This window comes from Sminthopsis crassicaudata, chromosome 3 (genome assembly GCF_048593235.1).
Source record: "Sminthopsis crassicaudata isolate SCR6 chromosome 3, ASM4859323v1, whole genome shotgun sequence".
Classification (NCBI taxonomy): Eukaryota; Metazoa; Chordata; class Mammalia; order Dasyuromorphia; family Dasyuridae; genus Sminthopsis; species Sminthopsis crassicaudata.
In genome coordinates, this window is record NC_133619.1 from 62,910,369 (window position 1) to 62,930,294 (window position 19,926).

General features: G+C 44.6%; 1 protein-coding gene across 15 annotated transcripts; it reads right to left on the bottom strand.

The window, feature by feature from the left end:
• Positions 1–523: 523 nt before the first annotated feature.
• Positions 524–15,564, bottom strand: DNAJB2 (DnaJ heat shock protein family (Hsp40) member B2). 15 transcript variants are annotated; one of them, XR_012487722.1, is made up of 11 exons: positions 10,429–10,516; positions 7,109–7,207; positions 5,620–5,729; positions 5,133–5,186; positions 4,842–4,955; positions 4,511–4,588; positions 4,112–4,211; positions 3,772–3,842; positions 2,778–3,497; positions 1,866–2,096; positions 524–1,543 (listed from the first exon to the last, which is right to left on the bottom strand). XR_012487722.1 is itself a non-coding variant. In XM_074298683.1 (11 exons), the coding sequence occupies exons 2-10, from the start codon at positions 7,171–7,173 to the stop codon at positions 1,898–1,900; spliced, it is 1,332 nt and encodes a 443-aa protein (XP_074154784.1). In that variant the 5' UTR covers positions 7,174–7,207; positions 10,429–10,516; the 3' UTR covers positions 524–1,543; positions 1,866–1,897. The 15 variants fall into 15 exon arrangements, 11 of the variants coding, with proteins under 11 accessions (XP_074154784.1, XP_074154786.1, XP_074154785.1 ...); XR_012487721.1 differs by having other exon boundaries at positions 4,842–4,958; XR_012487720.1 differs by lacking the exon at positions 10,429–10,516 and adding an exon at positions 7,575–7,723 and having other exon boundaries at positions 4,842–4,958.
• Between the last annotated feature and the right edge of the window lie 4,362 nt (positions 15,565–19,926).

Here is a 19,926-nt window from a genome sequence, read left to right on the forward strand (position 1 = left end):
CACCCTTCCTCCTCAAGCCTGCCCGAGCAGATGGTGCTGAAGGAAGCACTGACTAGAATGCACTTAGGGTTCCTGCAGGGGACCCCCTAACAGTGCCACTTAGCATGACCACATGGCCCACTTTAAAAATCTCATTAGATTTCCACCCAGTTAAATGTTATCCCCATTTTACAGATGGAGAAATCCTAACTCAGGTTAGATGACCCGTCCAGGGTCACACATCTAGTGAAGGGGAATGTGAGCCCAATGTCAGAAGCCCTGTACTCTCTTCATTACACCATGCTTCCTCACTCCGTGTTCGGGGAGCAGATGGCATTATCAGCCAGTGGATGGATAACCCAGCCCCAAGCCTAGACTCAAGGCAGAGTTTCGGATGGTACCGAGAGGTCCCAGAGCCCAGTTCTCATGGAGTTTCACATTTCGTTCATCAGACCGAACAGGGGAGGAGCTACTTTGGACCTCCCCAGCCATCTTCGCCTGGGCTGGCCAATGAAAGGAGGCTCCGAGAACAGCCAAAAAGGTCTCCAAATATCATCGGGTTTATTGATTTCCTGCGTTTCACCCTGGAATCTGCGCTAAACACCTACTGGCCCAGCAGGCCCTCCCGAGGCGGACACGGTGGAGCGCTCGAGCTTTCTGCACCCCTACCTCCGCGGGGTTCCACTGGGGAGAGAAGCGGGCGGCCAGCTGCGTCCTCCGGAGGGAAGAGGGTCAGAGGCTGGAGGAGTCCGTGCAAGCCGCCACGTGCCCTCCGGCCCTCTTGCCGGCTCCATCCAGCTGTCCCTACACATCTCACCCTCGCTGCCTGTCGGAGCCAGCTCCAGTTACCCATTCCGCGCCCCATTCCTAACTGCTCACCGCGCCCAGCAAATACCCGCTGCCCCACCCGCGCCCTCCCCAGCCGCCGCCGCCTCCTCCTCCTCCGTCAGCTGGTCCCGCCGCCTCCGGGCAGCGCGCTGGGCTGCGAGCCGCTTTGTTCTCCGGACCCCATCCAGCACATGTGCGTGGAGCCCCCCCTCCCGTTACTGTGCCCCACCCCCACGGCAGAGGGACTCCACTCCTCCTCCCCTCAACCAGCGGAGTCCGAAGGGGAGACAGAGCTGGAGGAGCTCAGCCCCCCGGCTCCCCCTCCCCTGGCCCCCACACCCTCTCCACCTCCACGACGCCGGGGAGGATCCCTCTGAGTGGTCACAGGACGGGAGAGAGGCAGCCCGTGGCTGGTACTGGTGGAAACTGCATGTCCTAAGATGCATTGCTCCCACACCACTTACAGTTTCACCCAGGCAATCTATGAAGGGGTACATAGCATTATGGGACATGTAGTTTCCAAGGGCTCCTGAACACGGCCTCTTGGGAAGTCTACTACTACTAACCCACCGCCCACCTGCCCCTGAAGCACACCATCCAGGCCACGGCTCAGAGCTCAGCATGGATGGGGGAGAGGAATGGAGGGGAATCCCCCCACCCTGCACCCAGGGAAGGGCGACATCCTGAAGGAGTTTTGTGGCGGCTCTGGGTCCTGGACATCCAGTTCAGAATACATCTGGGGAGAGAGCAGGGCAGAGGTGACAGGAAAGAAGGGTCAGCGCCAAGCAGCCTGGGGCAGATCACAGCAGTCAAGCAGGGGCTCCCCTAGAACCTTGGGGTTCAGATGAGGGGAGGGAATTCACAGTCCCCATATGGGCCAAGTCTGGGGGTCATCCCTTACCCGGTACCATCCCCCTCTCTCCTGGGCACCCCATTTTCCAACCAGTCCAAAAGCCCAACGGGGGATAGGAACAGCTCAAAAAAGAAGGAAAGGATGGGAGCTGGGTTAAAGTGTCGGGGCTACTGAAGGAACTCCTTAGCCACCTCAGCCTACCTACCCTGGAGACCCTCGGCCCTTCCAGCTTCTTCCTCATTTAGCACCAAAGCCTTGTTGGGGAAGAGGGAGAGGGAAGGGCATCTTAGCCAGCCAGCCAGCAGGAAAGGGGGGAAGAGAGAGGTGTCGAGGAAGGAGAAGCAGCAGGGACAGCTTGGAGGAATTGTAGGAGGGAAGCAACAGAGATAGTCAGATCTCATCACTGCCCCTCACCCATGTGGCGGACGCTTTAGAACTGTGTAAGAGGAACAAAGGTAGATACCCAGGTCACCCTTCACCACCGCTCTAGGATAAACTCTCCCAGACCACCCAAGACAGGATCCGGAGTGACTCCAGGCAGAGCCCTTCCCTGCAGACCCCATTATGTGATGGAATGAGTCCCAGGGCAGAATTCCATCTCTATAAAACCAGCCCATTCCGCTGCCCTCAGGTTCTGTTCCCCAAGGCACCCACTAACCCCTGCTCAAGGGTAACCACCTTCCTGATGAACCTTTCCCTGTCCAGTCACTAGGCCCAGGTCCCACTGACCAAGCCTGACTGCTCTGGGCTGGACATAAGCCAAAGAACCACATCTTGTAGCAGCAGCAGTAGCAATCCCCATGCCCATAGCAGATTCAAGCCCGAATTGGGGCTAATGGTTAAGAAGCATCGCCCAAGGGGTCATGGAGCTGAGGTGGAGCTTGGACAGTGTTAGGGCTATGGACCAAGCTCTGGCTGAAGAGGAGACCCTCCCAGGAAGCGGGCTTAAGGCGAGTGGGTTCTGGTCTTCAGAGGATGGCACAGCGAGATGCCTTATCCTCAGAAGCCAGGCTGGACTGGCTGGCCACTCTCTGGGCCCCTTCTTGAGTCACCCCCACCCCTGGATGCTGGGCCCACGTCTCAGGGTGTCCCCACCACTGATGGTCCCGCTGCCCACCTGGAGACTTTTTCTCAGTGGACTCATGGGACCGGGTCTCAGGGCTCTTCTGCTGTGGACGGCCCCGCCGGCCACCTGGAGACTTTTTCTCAGCCTCCTGGGCCCGGGTCTCCGGATTTTTCTGCCACTGGCCGGCCCGCCAGCCTCCTGTGGCCTTCTTCTCAGCTGGAGCTGTAGGCGTCTGGGCCCGGTTCCCAGCTCCATGGGCCGCCCGGTTGTCCGGAGTCTTCGGTTGTTGGCCGGCCAACCGCCCACCCATGACCTTCTTCTCAGCTGGAGCTGTAGTTGTCTGGGCCCGGTTCCCAGGATTCGGGTGCGGCTGCTGAGTGCCCATCCGCCCAGCTACAGGTGTAGCCTCCTTCTTCTTCTCCACTGATGCTGCCTCCTTCTTCTCCACTGATGCTACCTCCTTCTTCTCTGCTGCTGCTGCTGCGTCCTTCTTATCCACTGCTGCTGCTGCCGCCTCCTTCTTATCCATTGCTGCTGCTGCTGCTTCCTTCTTATCCACTGCTGCCTCCTTCTTCTTCTTCTCTGATTCCTCCTTCTCAGACAGGCTATAGGCCATGGCCAGCTGCATGTCCTCATCTTCATCGGAGGGTTCACTGTCCGAGAGGGTCACGGCATGGAATGGCTTGGGCAGAGGTCCAGGAAATTGTCTGGTCAGCTGCAGCTGCTCTCGGCGACTCAGTTCCAACCCCAGAGCCAGGTCATCGGGGATTCCTGTGGGAGATAATCAAAGATCTGCCCAACCTCCAGGCCGGTACCTGCCATAGATCCTCACCTATTTCCCCTCATGTGTACATTTGTACTCTTCCCCCTCTGTGCCTTATCACCAGAGAACTCCTGCAAGTAGATGGTACCTTCTCAGAGTCCTTCCCATGCCCAGCCCTTTAACTCCTGCCCTATGAATAAACCAGAGGACAATTTCGCCCAGAAAGAGGAATGGAAGCTAGGAATTCCCATCTAGGAGCTGCAAGATCATGCTTTCTCTTACCATTGACAAGGACCGACTTCAGCTGCCCATCCTCCTCAACCTCCACCCGTTCCTCTCCATTCTCCCTGATTCTGTAACAGATGACACAGTTACTTTTGCTGGCTTGTACCCTGCTCACCAACAATCTCCAAACTCCTCTGCCCACATCTCCCTCTCCCCAGACTTAGAATCAGGCCCCAGATGGGACTTCAAAGATCCTCCAATCCAACACTTTCATTATAAAAATGAAATGATCCCCAAGTCACACAAGGACTATATATGGTAAATGAAAAGCTAAGTATAGACTCTCTCAATCCATGTCCAAGTACTTTTTCCACATCATACCTACAAGGAGTCCTACCTTCGAGTTGTGACTCGATGGCCATCAACAAAGGCTGTAGAGGTGGTCACAGAACGTAGGGAATGGGCCCCAGGACTGAAGGAAAAGGCTGAAGCAAAGGCTACAGAGGTGAGGGGAAAGGAGGAGAAAAATAGACTCATCCAATGGTTGGAGGAAGCAGCAAAGACAAGAGTGGATTAGGAATCAATTTGTATTTGTATTGTATTGGACTAAATAAGGATTCCTCCTGAGACCTCCTGACTGAGAGAAGGCTTCAGGAACTAGAGAGAAGTAGTAGGCTGGGGCAATACAGATCAATTGAGCAAATATTGGAAAGCAAGCAGAAGGATGGATCAAAGATTAAGAATTAAAGGATCATGGAATTTAGGGACTGGAATGTAAGAAAACTGCAATATTTACCTGGGTGGCCAGAGAAGGGAGACCCAAAACCAAAAAAGGCTCTGGCATGCAGCATGCCGTGACCAGGGCCCAGGTCATCTGCAAACGGCAAACAACTCCATAAGCATTGAATGGACAGAAGGAGGGAAAGACTCTTACCAAGGTCACTCTTCCCTTCCCTTTCTTTTCTGAGGACTTCTGCCTGAGACATTTCAAAGATATGCTCCTCTTTCCCCGCTTTGGAGCTCATTCCTGAAAATTGCTTTTGCCTCAAGGACTCGAGTCTTCTCACTCCCCCTTCTAGTTTTAAACCTCACCAGAACGGAAGAGGGCTATCCCATCACCTACTCACCAAAAAAGTCAGCAAAAGGATCTTGGCTCCCAAAAAATTCCCTGAAGACGTCTTCAGGGTTTCGAAAAGTGAAGGTGAATCCACCAGATCCAGCCCATGGAGATTCTGAACCTGCTGCTGGGAAGTGGGGATAGGACAGGACAAATATATGGCCCTCTGCTCCAGGTAGAATGTTGTATGGAGGATGTATATACTTGCTCCCAAGGTAAGCACTGTTCCCACCTCACCCCCCAACCCACCAAGAAGTCACCATTTCATATATGCATCTTCCTCTATCCCAACTCTACCTACCAGCCCCAGACAGTCCATCTTTGCCATAGCGGTCATAGAGGTTCCGTTTACGCTCTAAAAAAAAAAAGTGAATGTCAGCTCTTCCCACTCACTGAGCCAACAACACAGCCATGTTTTTCCATTCCCTCCCCTGGCTGCCACAGTCCTAGGACCAGCTTGTTGATGTTGTCCCTACTGGGATTGCCTCGGATATAGAATCAGTGGGTAAGAGAGAGAACTGTAAAAATGAATAAATGAATGAAGATTAAAGCCAAAAGAAAATCCCTGAAGTCCCCTTAGATAAATGCAAAAACGAATGAATGGATAAAAATTAAAATTAAAAGAAAATTCCAGAAGTTCTCTTCAGAGGGGAAGCAGAACACACATTATCCTAGGAAGACCTGAAAGTTGAAAGACAACAGACAAGGAAAAAAAAGAAGTCTATATTGGAAGGGGTAATAGAGATGAAAATTAGACTCTGAAGTGAACCAGGCTTCAGACCCCTCACCATCAGACAGCACTTCATAGGCCTCTGCCACTTCCTTAAACTTCTGCTCTGCAAATTCCTTGTTGTCAGGATTCTTGTCTGGATGCCACTGTAGTGCCTTCTTTCTGTAACTAGAAGGGAGAACGGAGGGCATTGTGAGAGGGGCCTTCCTGAGACTCAAGTCTCCCCATCCCCTCCTTGTCGCTAGTATTTGCCCAAGATTGCCTCCCATAAGAACTCACTCTTTCACAAAAATCGCTGGGAAATTAGAAAATAATGTCAGAAACATGATATAGACCTACATCTCCCACCCCATACCAAAATAAGACTGAAATGGGTACATGATTTTGAGGGTAAAGCAAATTAGGAGTGCAAGGGATAGTTTATCTATCAGATCTTTGGAGAAGGGAGGAATTTGTGACCAAAGAAACTAGAGAACATTATGAAAGGTAAAATGGACAACTTTGATTACATTAACTTTAAAAGTTTTACACATACAAAAGCAACACAAACAAGATTAAAAGGGAAGCACAAAGCTGGGGGAAAAATTTTGCCTCCCATTTCATTCTCCAGGAGTCCTACTAGGCAATTCATCACCACTGTTCTATCTGTGCCTTATTTTTTGTTGCCATTGTCATCATTGAGTCATTGTGGAGTCCTTTTAGTGATGTCTGTCTCTTCATGACACCATTTGGGCTTTTCTTGGCAAAGATACGGGAGAGATTTGCCACATTTGTTATTACTCTGTTAATAGATTCCATTTGCCCAAGTAGAGTGTAAACTTCTGGAGGGCAGGGAATGTGTTTTATGCCCTACTCTGCCCTACCCCCTCCAACCTTGCTCAAAGCCCTGGATGAGGGAGGTGCTGAGTAAATGGACTAAGGGAAGAGCAGCCAAGGAATCTCCCCAGAAGTACCAGGAATCCTTATGCATACTCGCAGTGGCCATCGAGGGCACAGAGACAAGGGTTTTCTCCATATCCCCTAAGTATCTTCTCTTCCACCTCAGCTCCAGTTTTACCCAGTCCATGATAATAATCAGGGTCCCTAAGTCGGAAAGCAGGTTGCCCAGGGACATCTCCAACACAGGGAGAAAACAGACCTAATGGGACTGGGTTCAGGAAGGGAACCTGCAGGGCAAGCTACACAAGCATTTTCACAAGACCAGAGCCTTCAAATGGGAAGACACTTAGATCGTCTTGTCCAGTCCCCTCAGGTTAGAAAGATGGCGCTCACTTGTCCAAGATCATTCCGCTATTAGTAATTAATAGTTTAAATTAGAACCCAGGACTCTGCCTCCAAATCAGGTACTTTTTTTTTTTCACTCTATGACATCTTCCTTTTGCCCTAGCTTTCTCACGTTGCTTCCTCACGGGACTTGTAAAAGTCTTTCATAAGGCTTGGTTCTCTGGTTGCTGCCGGCAGGCACACCCACTGGCGCTGGCTTGCCAGGAGGAAGTTTCCTGGGAATGGGAGAAGCTTTACAGTTGCCCAGGGATGGGGGCACTTACGCCTTCTTGATGTCATCAGGGGAGGCATTTGAAGGCACATCCAGGATCTCGTAGTAGGATGCCATAGCAGCCCCGTCTGTCTATCTGTCCCTAATGAGGCTGCGGAAGAGGAATGTGTCAGTAAGAGACTAGGACTTCCCCGAGTGATGGAGAGGAACATATTCCTCCAGGGAAAGCTCCCAAGCAGCCGGGCAGCTCAAGCCTCACTCGCTGGTTTCAGGGCAAGGCATTCACAGCAGCCCTCCTCTCCGAGGAGCTCGAGCCCGCCCCGGCTGCTGCTGCCCATAGCCCGGCTCAGGCCCAGCTAGCCCTATAGCAGCTCCTGCGCTCGCTCCCAGCAGCCCCCTCCCCTAGGAGACAGAGCGGCCCCTCCTCCCCAGCCCAAGCTCCTCCAGCCCCCCGCCCAGGCCGGCCCTCCAGCGCGGCGGAGCCCCGCCCCCCGCCCCCTGGCTAGGGAACTGCTAACACTGGCTGCCTGCGCTCCGGCTCTGGCTCCCGAACTGCGCAGCTCGGCCCAGCGTTTGTGGAGTGAAGGGGCCCGAGCATGCGCCCGAGTCAGGGAAAATACTAGACTGAGAAGCGCTGGCTCCGGGCCCGGCTCCGAGAAGGGAGGTGGGGTCGAAGGGAAGAAGGGCGGGCGGCCCGGCCGCTCCGAGGTGGAGGCGGAGCCCGAGCTATTTTGGGCTCGTACCATGACGACACCGGCAACGGGACCGACAGGCCTAGGCAGAGACAGACACGCTCCAGGGATGACGCACTCTCTAAAACAGAAGCCAGCCAGCAAACAGGCTGGCACAAACAAGGTGCCAATCTCCCTCTGGTATTCATTGCGTGCCATGGGGCAAGGGCCCTCCCCGGACGCCCGCCGCTCACACGGCGGTGGGCGCACCACCCCACAAACATAAAACCGGGACCCGGCTCTGGAGCTGGAAAAAGGGCCTCCTGAAACAGGAGGAGCGGACGCTCGCTGACTTGCACCCAGCAAAAGCTGGGATTCGAACCTAGACGCCCCGATTCGGAGAATAAACATCTATTAAAAATTTACCATTACTAAGTCTCACAGCTCCGAAGAAATGGAATTTTAACCCAGATCTCCCGTTTCCGAACCCAGAAGTCCCTTCCCTCTCCTCCTCCCCCCTCCCCCGCTCGGCTCTAGATTTATCTTCTCTGCAGTTCCAAATTATCTCCCTCTCCCGCCCTCCCCCACTCATTGAGAAGGCAAGAAAAATAAACTCCATTACAAAGATGTACAGTCGTACAAAACAAATTTCCGCATCAGCCATGGTCCATTGATTTCTTTTCACTATACCAGTGCCTTCCATTCAAACTGATTTTCAAAGAATATTTTATTTTTCCCTAGTTGCATGTAAAGATAATGTCTAACATTCATTCTTTTCTTTAAATTCCAAATTTTCCCTCTCCCTCTTTCCCTCACCTTCCCTCTCTCTATAATTTGATATGTTATACATTTTCAAACATACGAAGCATTAATATTCAAATTGATTTTACAAGCATTCATGGAGTGCCAGGCATTGTGCTAAGTGTGGGGAATACCCAGATTAAAAACAACAACATCTAAATAACCTCCTCTCAAGGAGCTTAATTTATCCAGGCTGTAGCAGATACTGGGAGGAGAGCTTCTCAAGGGAGATTAGAATCGACCTTTACTAAATTCCTTGTTTTCCCCTCAAATTTATCCCTTCTATATTCCCTCCCAATTGAGAATCACCAGGTTTCACTTCTGAATGCAAGTGCAGAGATTTGATTTCATCCTCTGCTTACTTTCATCTATAGATGTCCTCAGTCAAATATTTCTACACTGGAAACTGAGGAAGACAGAAGAATATTAGATATGGTCTGGGTCCTCAAGGTCCTGTCCCCTAAGCTTAAATGTCTCTGAAGGCTTGATCTCTTTTCCATTCTCTACACTTTTTTTTTTTACTGATGTCATCAGATCCCTTGGGTTCAATTAGCATCTCTAGGCAAATGACTTTCAGACCTATATATCCAGCAGTAATCTGTCCCTGGAGCTCTAGTTAAGCATCATAAATTATCTATTGGACATCTCCCTGTAGGTGTCCCACAGTCATCTCAAAGTCAACATACCCTAAATGGAACTCATTATCTATCCCCATCCCCAACTGCCTCCCTTGCCTCAGCTTAGGACATCTATCCCTTTCAGTCACCTCTATCATAGTCTTTCCTATCCTTAATGTCCCTATGCTCAATGAGCTGTGAAAGTCAGCAGTTCCAAACTCCCCCGCCCCATTTTTTTCATATCTCTTTCCTTCTTTATATTCACCATCATCTTAGTCTGGTTTTTTGGCTAGAGTAATGCAATACTGCAGAGAAAGCTAGACTACACCATGAAAAGAGCACTGATCTTAAAATCAAGAAATCCAAGTTCAAATCCATACCCAGACACTCACTAGCTATGTAATCATGGGCACTTCACTTAACTTCTGCCTTAGTTTCCTCATCTATAAAATGGGGATGTAACCGCACATCTCCTTCCAGAGTTGAAGTGAGGAAAATAGAAGTAATATTAGTAAAGCATGCCATACTGTTATAAAAAAAAAACTTACTACTTGTATTCCCTGATTCTGATCTTGATCTCAATAATCTATCCTCCAAACATCTGCCAAAATTATCTTTCCAAAATGTGGGATTGACCAGGTCACTCCCCTGTGAGAATCTTCTGTGGCTCCCTAGTGTCTCTAGGATAAATTACAAGCTCTCATGCTTAGTAGGAAAGGCCCTTCATAATCTGACTCCAGCCAACCTTTCCAACTTATTTCTAATTCCTCCTTTCTGTGAGCTCTAAGTTTCAGTTAAACTAGCCGATGTGGTTTTCCTCAAACTCAGAATTTCATCCTGTCCTTTTACAAGCAGTGACCTATCTCCCTGAATAATTCACCCATATTCACCAGTTCTTCTGATCTTTGCCTTTCTTCAAAACTCAACTCAAGCTACACCTACAGCTGAATCATTTGTGCTCACTCTCCTCAGATAATCTTGTATGGACTTAGATGTATCTCTCCAATAGAATGTAAGTTCTTTGAGGGCAGGAATGGTTTTCATTTTGGCTTTTTATCCCCATGTTGGGCACAACACTTAGCACTCTGTAGGAGCTTATTGAAGTTATACGCCAACTGTCAAGGTAAGGATATAAGCACTATATAGCTTTTTAAAAAAGAAAGAATAGTTAGATTTTGTCTGTCTCAGCTCCTCCACTTTTCTGGAACATTTAATCTTACCCACCCTCTCCTACTGAATTTTCTATACACCTTGGGCTTCTTCTCTCTCAAATTTTCTCCTACCTCCTTTCTCGGCTTCTTTCAATTTCCTTTATTGGTTTACCATCTTCTTCCTTCCCCCTAAGTGTGGGTGTCCCCCAAAGCTCTGTACTAGGTTTGCTCTCTCTCCACTCTTTTTCTTGGTGATCTCATCCTGTTTCCATGGATTCAATTGTCACCTCTGTGCACATGACTCTAAAAATCTATGCATCCAGCCCAGCCCAGCCCCAAGCACTTCTCAGAACACGATAATCCTATACCTCCAGCTGCTGGCAGTACATATCTGCCTTCCTATCATACTGTCACCTCCATCTCAACAGATCCCAGACCAAACAATTTCCTAAACCTCTCACCTTCTCCCTTTCTATTGTAGCATGCATAAGCTTCTTTCTCGTCTCAGGGCCAAAATTTTGACTTCATCAGACACTTTCCCTTCATCCCCATCAGTTGCCAAGCCCTGTCAATTCTATCAACACAACATTTTTCACATGCATTCTCCTCTCTCCACCCTCCACTGCTACCATTCTAGTCTGGGCCCTCATCACTTCTCACTTAGTCTGTTTGAAAAGCTTTCTGCCTGTCACCACTCTAATGCCTTTTTCAGAGACTGCAAATAAAACCATGGTAATGCACAGATCTAACCATGTTACCCTCCTATCTAAACTCCACTCCACCTCCCTAAAAAAAACCCTTTCAGTGGCTCCTCACTCTTTCTGCATAGTGAAGGCTAGGGTAAACATAATCTAAAATCAATGTCTCTCTTCCACCATTCACTACCACCATCATCAACAACATCAACAATATTTATCAAACACCCACTATGTGAAGATTACGGGCTAAATACTGATATAAAATGAGGTTGGTACAGTATTTCTATCTCAGGACCTTGTAATGTCTAATTTGGGAAACAGGAAATTCTCATGAAAGGTTAAATAGGAATACTATACAAATAATCAATAGATGTCAAAATAAACTATGTAGATAACAAACAATATAATATAGGTCATTACGAAGTCTGACCCACTCTCACATGCTCTGACATGATCCATGAGCATGAGTCATGGAGCATATGTGAAGCTGAGCTGAGTTTCCCCGGCTGCTTCTGGCAGGCCACTTGTGCTCTGGCTTGGCACTGAAGGACTTTGTGTTTTGGAATGACTCAGCAAAATCTTGTTGGTCCCTGTGGTGGCAGAAGGAGGGGAAGTCATTGAGCAAAATAGAGTCGCCTCCTCAGGAAGAGACAACTTATGCTATTTATTGATCTCTCTTCCATCTACTGAGTATGTGAGGACTCTGGGAGGCTCTTTCTTTGACTTCTCGTGAGGGGTACTTCTCTTTCCAATCCCCCACCTATTTTTTGAATGCTCAAATGCTAGAAAGCCAGAGTATATATTTTCCTAAGTGAGCTTGAGTTGGGATCTTGAGGTTCTAGCTGCCCTTTCAACTCTGTGTGTCTCTCTTTGAATATAGGTGATTAAACAGTGATCCTGAAATGAATGTTTTCAGCTTCAAAGATTTCCTTGTGAATCCAAAAAGCCATGAGATTTTGAGTCTCTTGGTTAGAACTGATAGTGGGAGTTTTCTGAAATGATACCATTCTCATAGAAGATTACCATGAATTAGAAGATGACCCCAATCCCTCATCTGGCTTACCAGAAGATGTGAAGCTTGAGAATTGTTCAGGCAGTGGAGAATGAGCAGAAATTTCTATTAGGTTCTAAGTATCAATTTCTGAGTCTACATTTCTTGACAAGTGAGACTATGGCTTTATTCCTCTTCCTATCAGTGATCAGTGCTGAAGAGTGCTATTTATCTGTGTGACCCTGGGCATGTCACTTAACCCTCCAAAAAAGAAGAACTATAGTTGCAGAAAGCTCCTTTTGCTCCTATTCAGCTTCACATGAGGGCTGCAGGGCCACAAACATCCATGTCAGGTACCCTGTGCTCAAAAAAAAAAAAACACTAGATAGAAGAGGCACCCAGGGGCCTGAAGGTCAGGCTCAAGTTCACTGATGTGAAAACATCAATGCTGAGGGTTAAGAGGAGGCCTTCTCCCACCTTCACAGAGAATAACAAAGACAATTTCATACTAACTTTCTAGAGTCAGGAAGAAAAAAAAAAAAGATAAAAGTAGTCTCCCTTTACGATCTACTGAATGAATGATTCATTCTGGAACAGTGGCTAATAGTTTAAAAATAAACCCCACTCCCCTTACTCCCATCAGGGGAAGGAACCAGTAAGAAAACGGCTTCTTCATTTCAAAGCACAAATTCTTTAGTACTGAGACAGAAGCTACAGGGAAACAAAGCCTGTGAATGCATGCTATCCATAAAATGGCCCTTGCTACAGAGAGAACGGGAAACCAAGTGAGTATCCCTTAATTAAGATATTCTGTTGTTCCCTCATATCCAACTCTTTGTGACCCCAATTGGGGTTTTCTTGGCAAAGATATTAGCATGGGTTTGCCTTTTTTTTTTTTCCTCCAACTCATTTTACAGATGAGGAAACTGAGGTAACAGGGTTAAGTGACTTGCCCAGAGTTATATACCTAATAAGTGTCTGAAGCATAATTAGAACTCAGGTCTTCCTGATTTCAGGTCCCACATTCTAACTACTGCACCATCTAGCTGCTTGAGGAATACAAAACAATAAGCAAAGAATTCAGAGCAATAAGGGAAGACTTACATGAACTAATGCACAGTAAAACAAGCAGAACCAGGAAGACAATATGCACAAAGGTGACAACAATGTAAGTGAAAAAAAAATACAATGAAACTGAATGTTTTGTAATTATCATGACCGAGTTTTACCTAAGAAAAGAAATGAGAAAATCACAGAACCACAGCATTTTAAAGTTGAATGGGATTCCAGCTGCCACTGAATCTGACCCATACCATACATTAACATCCAATACAATAATATAGTAGGTAAGTGATCATGCAGCCTTTACTTGAAGACATTTAATAATGTAGATTCAATCACATCCTGGAGCAATTTATTCCACTTTTGGACAGCTGTAATTGCAAAGTTGTTTTGTTGTTTTTCCATCTGACATTAAATGTAAAATTGCCTCTTTGCAACTTCTACACATAACTTCTACTTATGCCTTCTGTGGTCCAAACAAAATAAATTTAATTCTTCTTACATGGGACAGCCAAATATTCTTTATATAATTGATATTTTTTAGAGTTTGCAAAGTGTTTTATGTCCTATATAATATCTTATTTAATTTAATGTATGCAACAAACCTGTGATGTAGATTATATTACCCTTATTTTATAGATGAAAAAAGCTGAGGCTCAAAGAAGATTGCTATTATATCCTCTCAAGTCTTTTCTTCTTCAGATTAAACATTCCTAGTTCTTTCAAACATCCATCATATGACAAGGGTTCAAGGCATTTCCTTGCCCTGGTTTTCTCCCTCTAGATGCTATCCTACTTACAATGTTCTCTTTAAGCTCTGGTACCTATGATAGATATGTTCAATTGAGATGGAGTATGAGTCAAGGGTCATTGAATTTATTTTGTTTCATGGACCCCTTTAATCATCTGGTGAAACCTGCATACCCCTCCTCAAATAATATTTCTGTCCTACATTTGTAATTGAAGGAAAAGCTAAATTTTAGTTAAAGATTAAAGAAATTAAGCTGTAATTTTTCCTCAACCAAGTAAAGGGAGCCATTGAAATCCATTGTTAAGAATTTATCGCCTCCTTATTCTTGGAAGCTATATTTGTCTTAAAATAGCCCAACATCACATTTGCTTTTTGATTCCCATATAACACTTCTCACATATTAATCTTTCAGTCCATTAAAAACCACTATTCAATCCTATATTTCTTTTCAAAATAGCATTTTTTCCAGTTACATATAAATCGTATTAAAAAAATAGACTAGGATTTAGTAGTTATTGTCCTTTCTTCATTTTCCTTTTTTAGGTAACAAAAGCATATGTGATTCCCCCACCTCCCCAATTCTTTTGATTGCTGCCCTCTTGAGAAAACGTTTTGAATATTTTTAATGTTGTATCACCTTCTAATACAATTTTTTTGGGGTATCTAACTAATGGTACAGCTATGCTGCCTTACTACTCTGTAAATTGGGACATACAATTGGATAGCCAGCCCAGTAAGAGAGAACATATATCAAAGAAAGACACTTCAAGTACAGGATGAGTTGGGCTCATAATTAAACAGGGGGAAGATAGTAGGCTGAATTACATCTGGGTAATTAGAAAGCATTTTTAGAAGAAAGACAAACTCTTTTCCAACATAAAAAGTCAATTCCCAGTAATGCTGTAAAATTTTTGAATCTTAGAACATTCCCAAACCTCTTAAAAGTATAGGGAGATCTTAGGTGACTTTCCTCCCAATTCCTAGGCCCCCCTTAATCAAACAACCATTTTTCTCTCTCCCTTCCCTACTTCTGTACTTTCTTTTCTCAGTTTCATCCTTTGTTGCCTGCTTCAATATGGTCCCAACTTCAAACTCACCTCAGTGCCAGGGAAGCTCTTTTTAATTAAAGCTGAAAGCCCAGGATCTTATTCCAGGACAGCCAGATCAGGGTGTCCCTAGTTGCCTGATATTGTAATGTCTTGAATAGGAAGAGACACACACCCTTCCCCTCCTCTAGAATGACCGAGTCACAGTCTGAACACAAAAGTATCAGGTAGATCCAGGAAAAAAAGTATCAAGAAAGATGGGGTCCTCCCTACCCTGGGACAGGGGGAATAACTGAGTGCAAAATATCTATAAGAGAAAGGGAGACAACAAAATAACAAAGAAAGGATTTAGGAGAAAGAGAGGAAATGAAGGCCCTGATTCATTTTCTAGTGATTTGATTCCCATTGTTTCTTCTGGAAGTGAGCAGAGTATTCTGAATCATTTCCCACCTTCCTTTCACTGCTCCTTGAAGAGTATTGGTAAAAATAGCCTGTTATGACTATTTCATATACGTATAAAATAATTCTGATGTTGTAAGGAAGCAATGAGTCACTAAAGAGAACTCAGGACAAATGGGTGAGACCTGTAACCTGAACTAGATGAGAACGATCACTGGACAGGAAATGGCTGTCATTTGCCATAAAGGAGTGAGGGTAGAAGGCATCCTTCAAACATGAAGCTAAGGATTTTCGCAAAAGAAAACAGTAGCTTCAAAGATAAAAAGACAGAGATTCAGACACAAAAAGAAACTGATACAATAAAGACAGGCTCCAAGGAAAATTATCTCCACAATTAAGGCCACAAGGACTCTTGGGAAATTAGGCTCAGATGGTTCCTTAGAATAATTATTGAAGAAGCCAAGCTTCAATCAAAGAGTATATTGTGACAGCTGAAAAAAAAAAAAAAAAAAACTTCAGCATGTAATCATTAGTCAGCAGATATTTTTCTTACTAGTAATGCAAGGGAGATCCAAAAAGAGAGATATTTCAGTATAAACACAATTAGAGTTTATAAAATGACTTATATAGGAAAGCAACAAAATCAAAAAAATACTTTATTCTGATTGGCTGCACTAACAAAGTACAGGAATATATACATACATATATGTATGTATGTATATCTCCATTCTCATTGTTAAGAAATTTGTGTTGTAGTGGTGGCTAGTTAGTACAATAGATAGTGCACTAACCCAGAAGTCAGGAGGACCTCAGACACTTAACACTTCCCAGCTGTGTGACTTGCCAGGGCAAGTGACTTAACCCCAATTTCCTCAGAGAAAGAAAAAGAAAGGAAAGAAAAGAAAGGAAAAGGAAAAGGAAAAGGAAAAGGAAAAGGAAAAGGAAAAGGAAAAGGAAAGGAAAGGAAAGGAAAGGAAAGGAAAGGAAAGGAAAGGAAAGGAAAGGAAAGGAAAGGAAAGGAAAGGAAAGGAAAGGAAAGGAAAGGAAAGGAAAGGAAAGGAAAGGAAAGGAAAGGAAAGGAAAGGAAAGGAAAGGAAAGGAAAGGAAAGGAGAAAAGGAAAGAAAGGAAGAAAGGAGAAAAGGAAAGAAAGAAAAAAAGGAGAAAAGGAAAGAAAGAAAGAAAGGAGAAAAGGAAAGAAAGAAAAAAAGGAGAAAAGGAAAGAAGGAAGGAAGGAAGGAAAGAAAGGAGAAAAGGAAAGAAAAGAAAAAAGAAATTTCTGCTGTAGAGAAATATAAGTGAAGTTCCTGACAGAAATATGAAGAATGTGAAGCATGTTTTGGACATATGGGAATTTGTTTTATTGACTCTGCATGTTTGTTACAAGGATTCTGTTTTCTTTTCTTCCTTCTTGCCCCCCAGTTAGGAGGGGTGAGGTGAGAGAGAGAAAAAAAATAATGCTTAATAATTAAAAAATAAAATGAATTTTTAAAAATATAGCTGAAGTTTAAGTGATAATATGTGTAAGATGATAAGCATTGAATATCTAAGTAGGTTATAGCTGATATACAGTCCAGGTGATTATAGTTTTTTAAAAAAAATCTGTTCAAGCAAGATGTAGCGCAGGGGAGTTTTCCTCTGATAAATATTATTATGCTTTTTTCTTTCCCAGCAAACTACAGCAGCCCTGGAATTGCTTAAGTTTACTCAAATTTAAATGTTCCTATTTAGTTAAACTCCATTTCAAATTGAAGTAATTTTGACAGTCTCCTAGGAAATATGCTTCAGAGAAAAGGAATGAGACAAAGAAAAACAAGCCAATGTTCAAGAACAAGATTTCCAGGGACCTGGTACCATAGAGACTTCCAAGAAAGTAGAGACATTGAGTCTGAGGTTATACTACAAGACAGTTCAGCAGAAGAATGATGAGATCCAAGTGAGAAGTAGTGCTTTACACAAAGACAAGGGAATGATTTTCTATGGGCCAGAAGAGAGCAGAAATGTGACAGGAATCCAGAAGGCAAGCTGTGTCTGGAAGGAACTAAGAATGATGTTAGGGCCTGCAACATTGCTTATTGGAATTTAAAGCGTTTTGATGAGTAGAGGAATGGGACTGGAGCATTCCTGAACAACTCATACTGACAATGCCAATCTATGACTTTGAGAGTATCCAAAGTTAGGATAAGAAGGCCTCCAGTGTACTGAGTGGACCCCATGTGGTGATTTTATGGAAGCACAAGGTTTAGAATCCCATTGAATGAGTCATAACCTTCATTGATGAGAAAATCATCCAAATCAGTGAATGACAGATCATTCCGAGTATTTGAAGAAGAAATATATACTCTATAAAGTCATCCTCTTTTTATACTTAGTAAACTTTTTACTTTTATATTTTGTCAGGTTGGGGAGAATTTTTAATTTAAATGTTTTCATGTTTGTTGATATCTATTATTTTTATATCACTTTTCTTTCTGGCTATACCTTCTGCTATTATCACCACCATGACTTATACTCCCTCCTCAACATTAACGAGCCATCTTTCATAATAAAGAATTTTTTAAAAGGGTGTGTGTGTGTGTGTGTGTGTGTGTGTGTGTGTGTGTGTGTGCAGGGAAAGGAACTCAACAAAATTATACTAATCTAGTCCACACCCATAATCCCTCACAGGAGAATTGGACTTCATTAGTTCATTCTTTTTTATGTATTTATACCTCTCCCCACCTTTTCCTTTCATTTCTTATTAAAAGCCTAACTTGGTTGTATATGTATAAACTCTATCAGGTTGCTTGCTGTCTTGGGGAGAAGAGAGGTAAGGGGAAGAGGGGAAAAAATTTGAAATACAAAATCTTACCAAAATGACACAAAATATAAAATACAATTGAGGAAAAAGAAAACGTTCACTTTGTCTTAGCTGAACTGAGGGGAAATAGGATTTGTGAACATGCGGAGAAAGCAGTGTGGCGTGAAAGGCCAGCTCTGGGGATGCTAACAATTAGCCCTTGGTGAGATCAGGAAAAGCAAATGAAGCTAAAGGGCAGTTGGGTAAGGAGAGAGACTGCCTGAGAAGCAAAGTTACACTTTCTTATGTTGGCAACATTGATGTGAAAACTTCTGGTCAGGTTTGAGCCCTTACAACCTAAGCAACTCAATTTTTTCAGCCTATCCTGGGCTCTGAGGAGTTAGTTCACATATAGCAGACACACAAGAGACTGACATAATAAACTATAATGCCAATTTGTTAATTTACATGGGAGATCAGGCTGGCAAGAAAACCACTGTTGGTTGTCTACAGGAGCTCTCCCTCCTGGTGGTTAAGTCCACTCAGGAGACCAAATTACAAAGAAACAGAAGGTTTCTTGGTGAGTCGAGAATTAGAACAAACCAAGCTGGATTTTCTTTAGGGATCCTTCCATCAAGCTGTGGTAATATGGTAAATTATCCTTCACATGAGTGGAGAGTCGGGGGGGATGGGGGAGGTAGTTCTGTCTAAAGTACTCATAACAGTCATATATAATCAAAGCCCTCTTCCCCCTGTGCAATACTGGGTACATGCTGGCAGACTTTTCTCACTTCATTCTGCCTTTTCTAGACTCCACATAGACCATACCCCCTTCTGTTAAGATAACAGTATCCCAGATGTTACTATGTAGTTAAGAAGATGACAGTTTTATTTGGTTTAGTTACATTTTAGCTAGACAAATATTCTTGCTAGTGATTCAGGAGACACTGGCTCCTAAGGAAGATTTAGGGAGCTGCTCTAGTCTCATCAAAGCCCCATTCACACCAAAATGAAACAACAGAGATCATCTGAGTCCTTGACTGAGAACTTTGTGCTCTGTAAATTCACTCTTTTGCATGCTTGTCATTTTTACATATTTATTTATTTTATACTTTTTTCACCTCCCTCCCAGAAAACTGGCAAAGACTATAAGTGATGGAAATAGTCAGTATAGAGGAATTATAGAAAGATTCTTTCACTTGGTGATGTCATTAGCACCCAGGGATTTAATTCTCATCTCTGTACAGATGACTCCCAGAGTTATTTACCCCTTCCTAAACTCTCTCTTAAGCTCCACACCTGCATCATGTACTTTTGGATATTTTGAACCACAAGTCTCATAAGTATATTAAACTCAACGCATTCAAAATAGAACTCATTGTCTTTCCCCCAAAACCCGCCCCTCTTCTGGACTTCCCTACTGCTATCTAGGGCATCACCATTCTACCCTTCACCAAGGCTCATAGACTTGGTACCATCCTTCACTTCTCTCTCACTCACCTCTACATATCCAATCTGTTGCCCAACCATTTGGTTTTTATTGCCATAATACACCTGTCCACTCGCTTCTCACTTGCAATAGTCTTCTAATTAATCTCTTTGTCCCCAGTCTCTCCCCACTTCAATCCATCCTTCACACTGTTGGCAAGGTGATTTACCAAAATCATAAGCAAATCATGTCACTCCCACCCCCCAAGACACATACACAGAACCTCCTGTTCAGATGATTCCAGTGGCTCCCTATTACCTCTAAGAAAAACTATAAACCCCTCTTGTTTGGCATTTAAAATTCTTCAAAAGCTGTGTGGTCCCGATTTCCTGGCAACTCAGTGGTGTAGAAGATGGAACTCTAGACCTAGAGTCAAAAAAACCTGGATTCAAATGTGATCTCAGATATTTATATGAG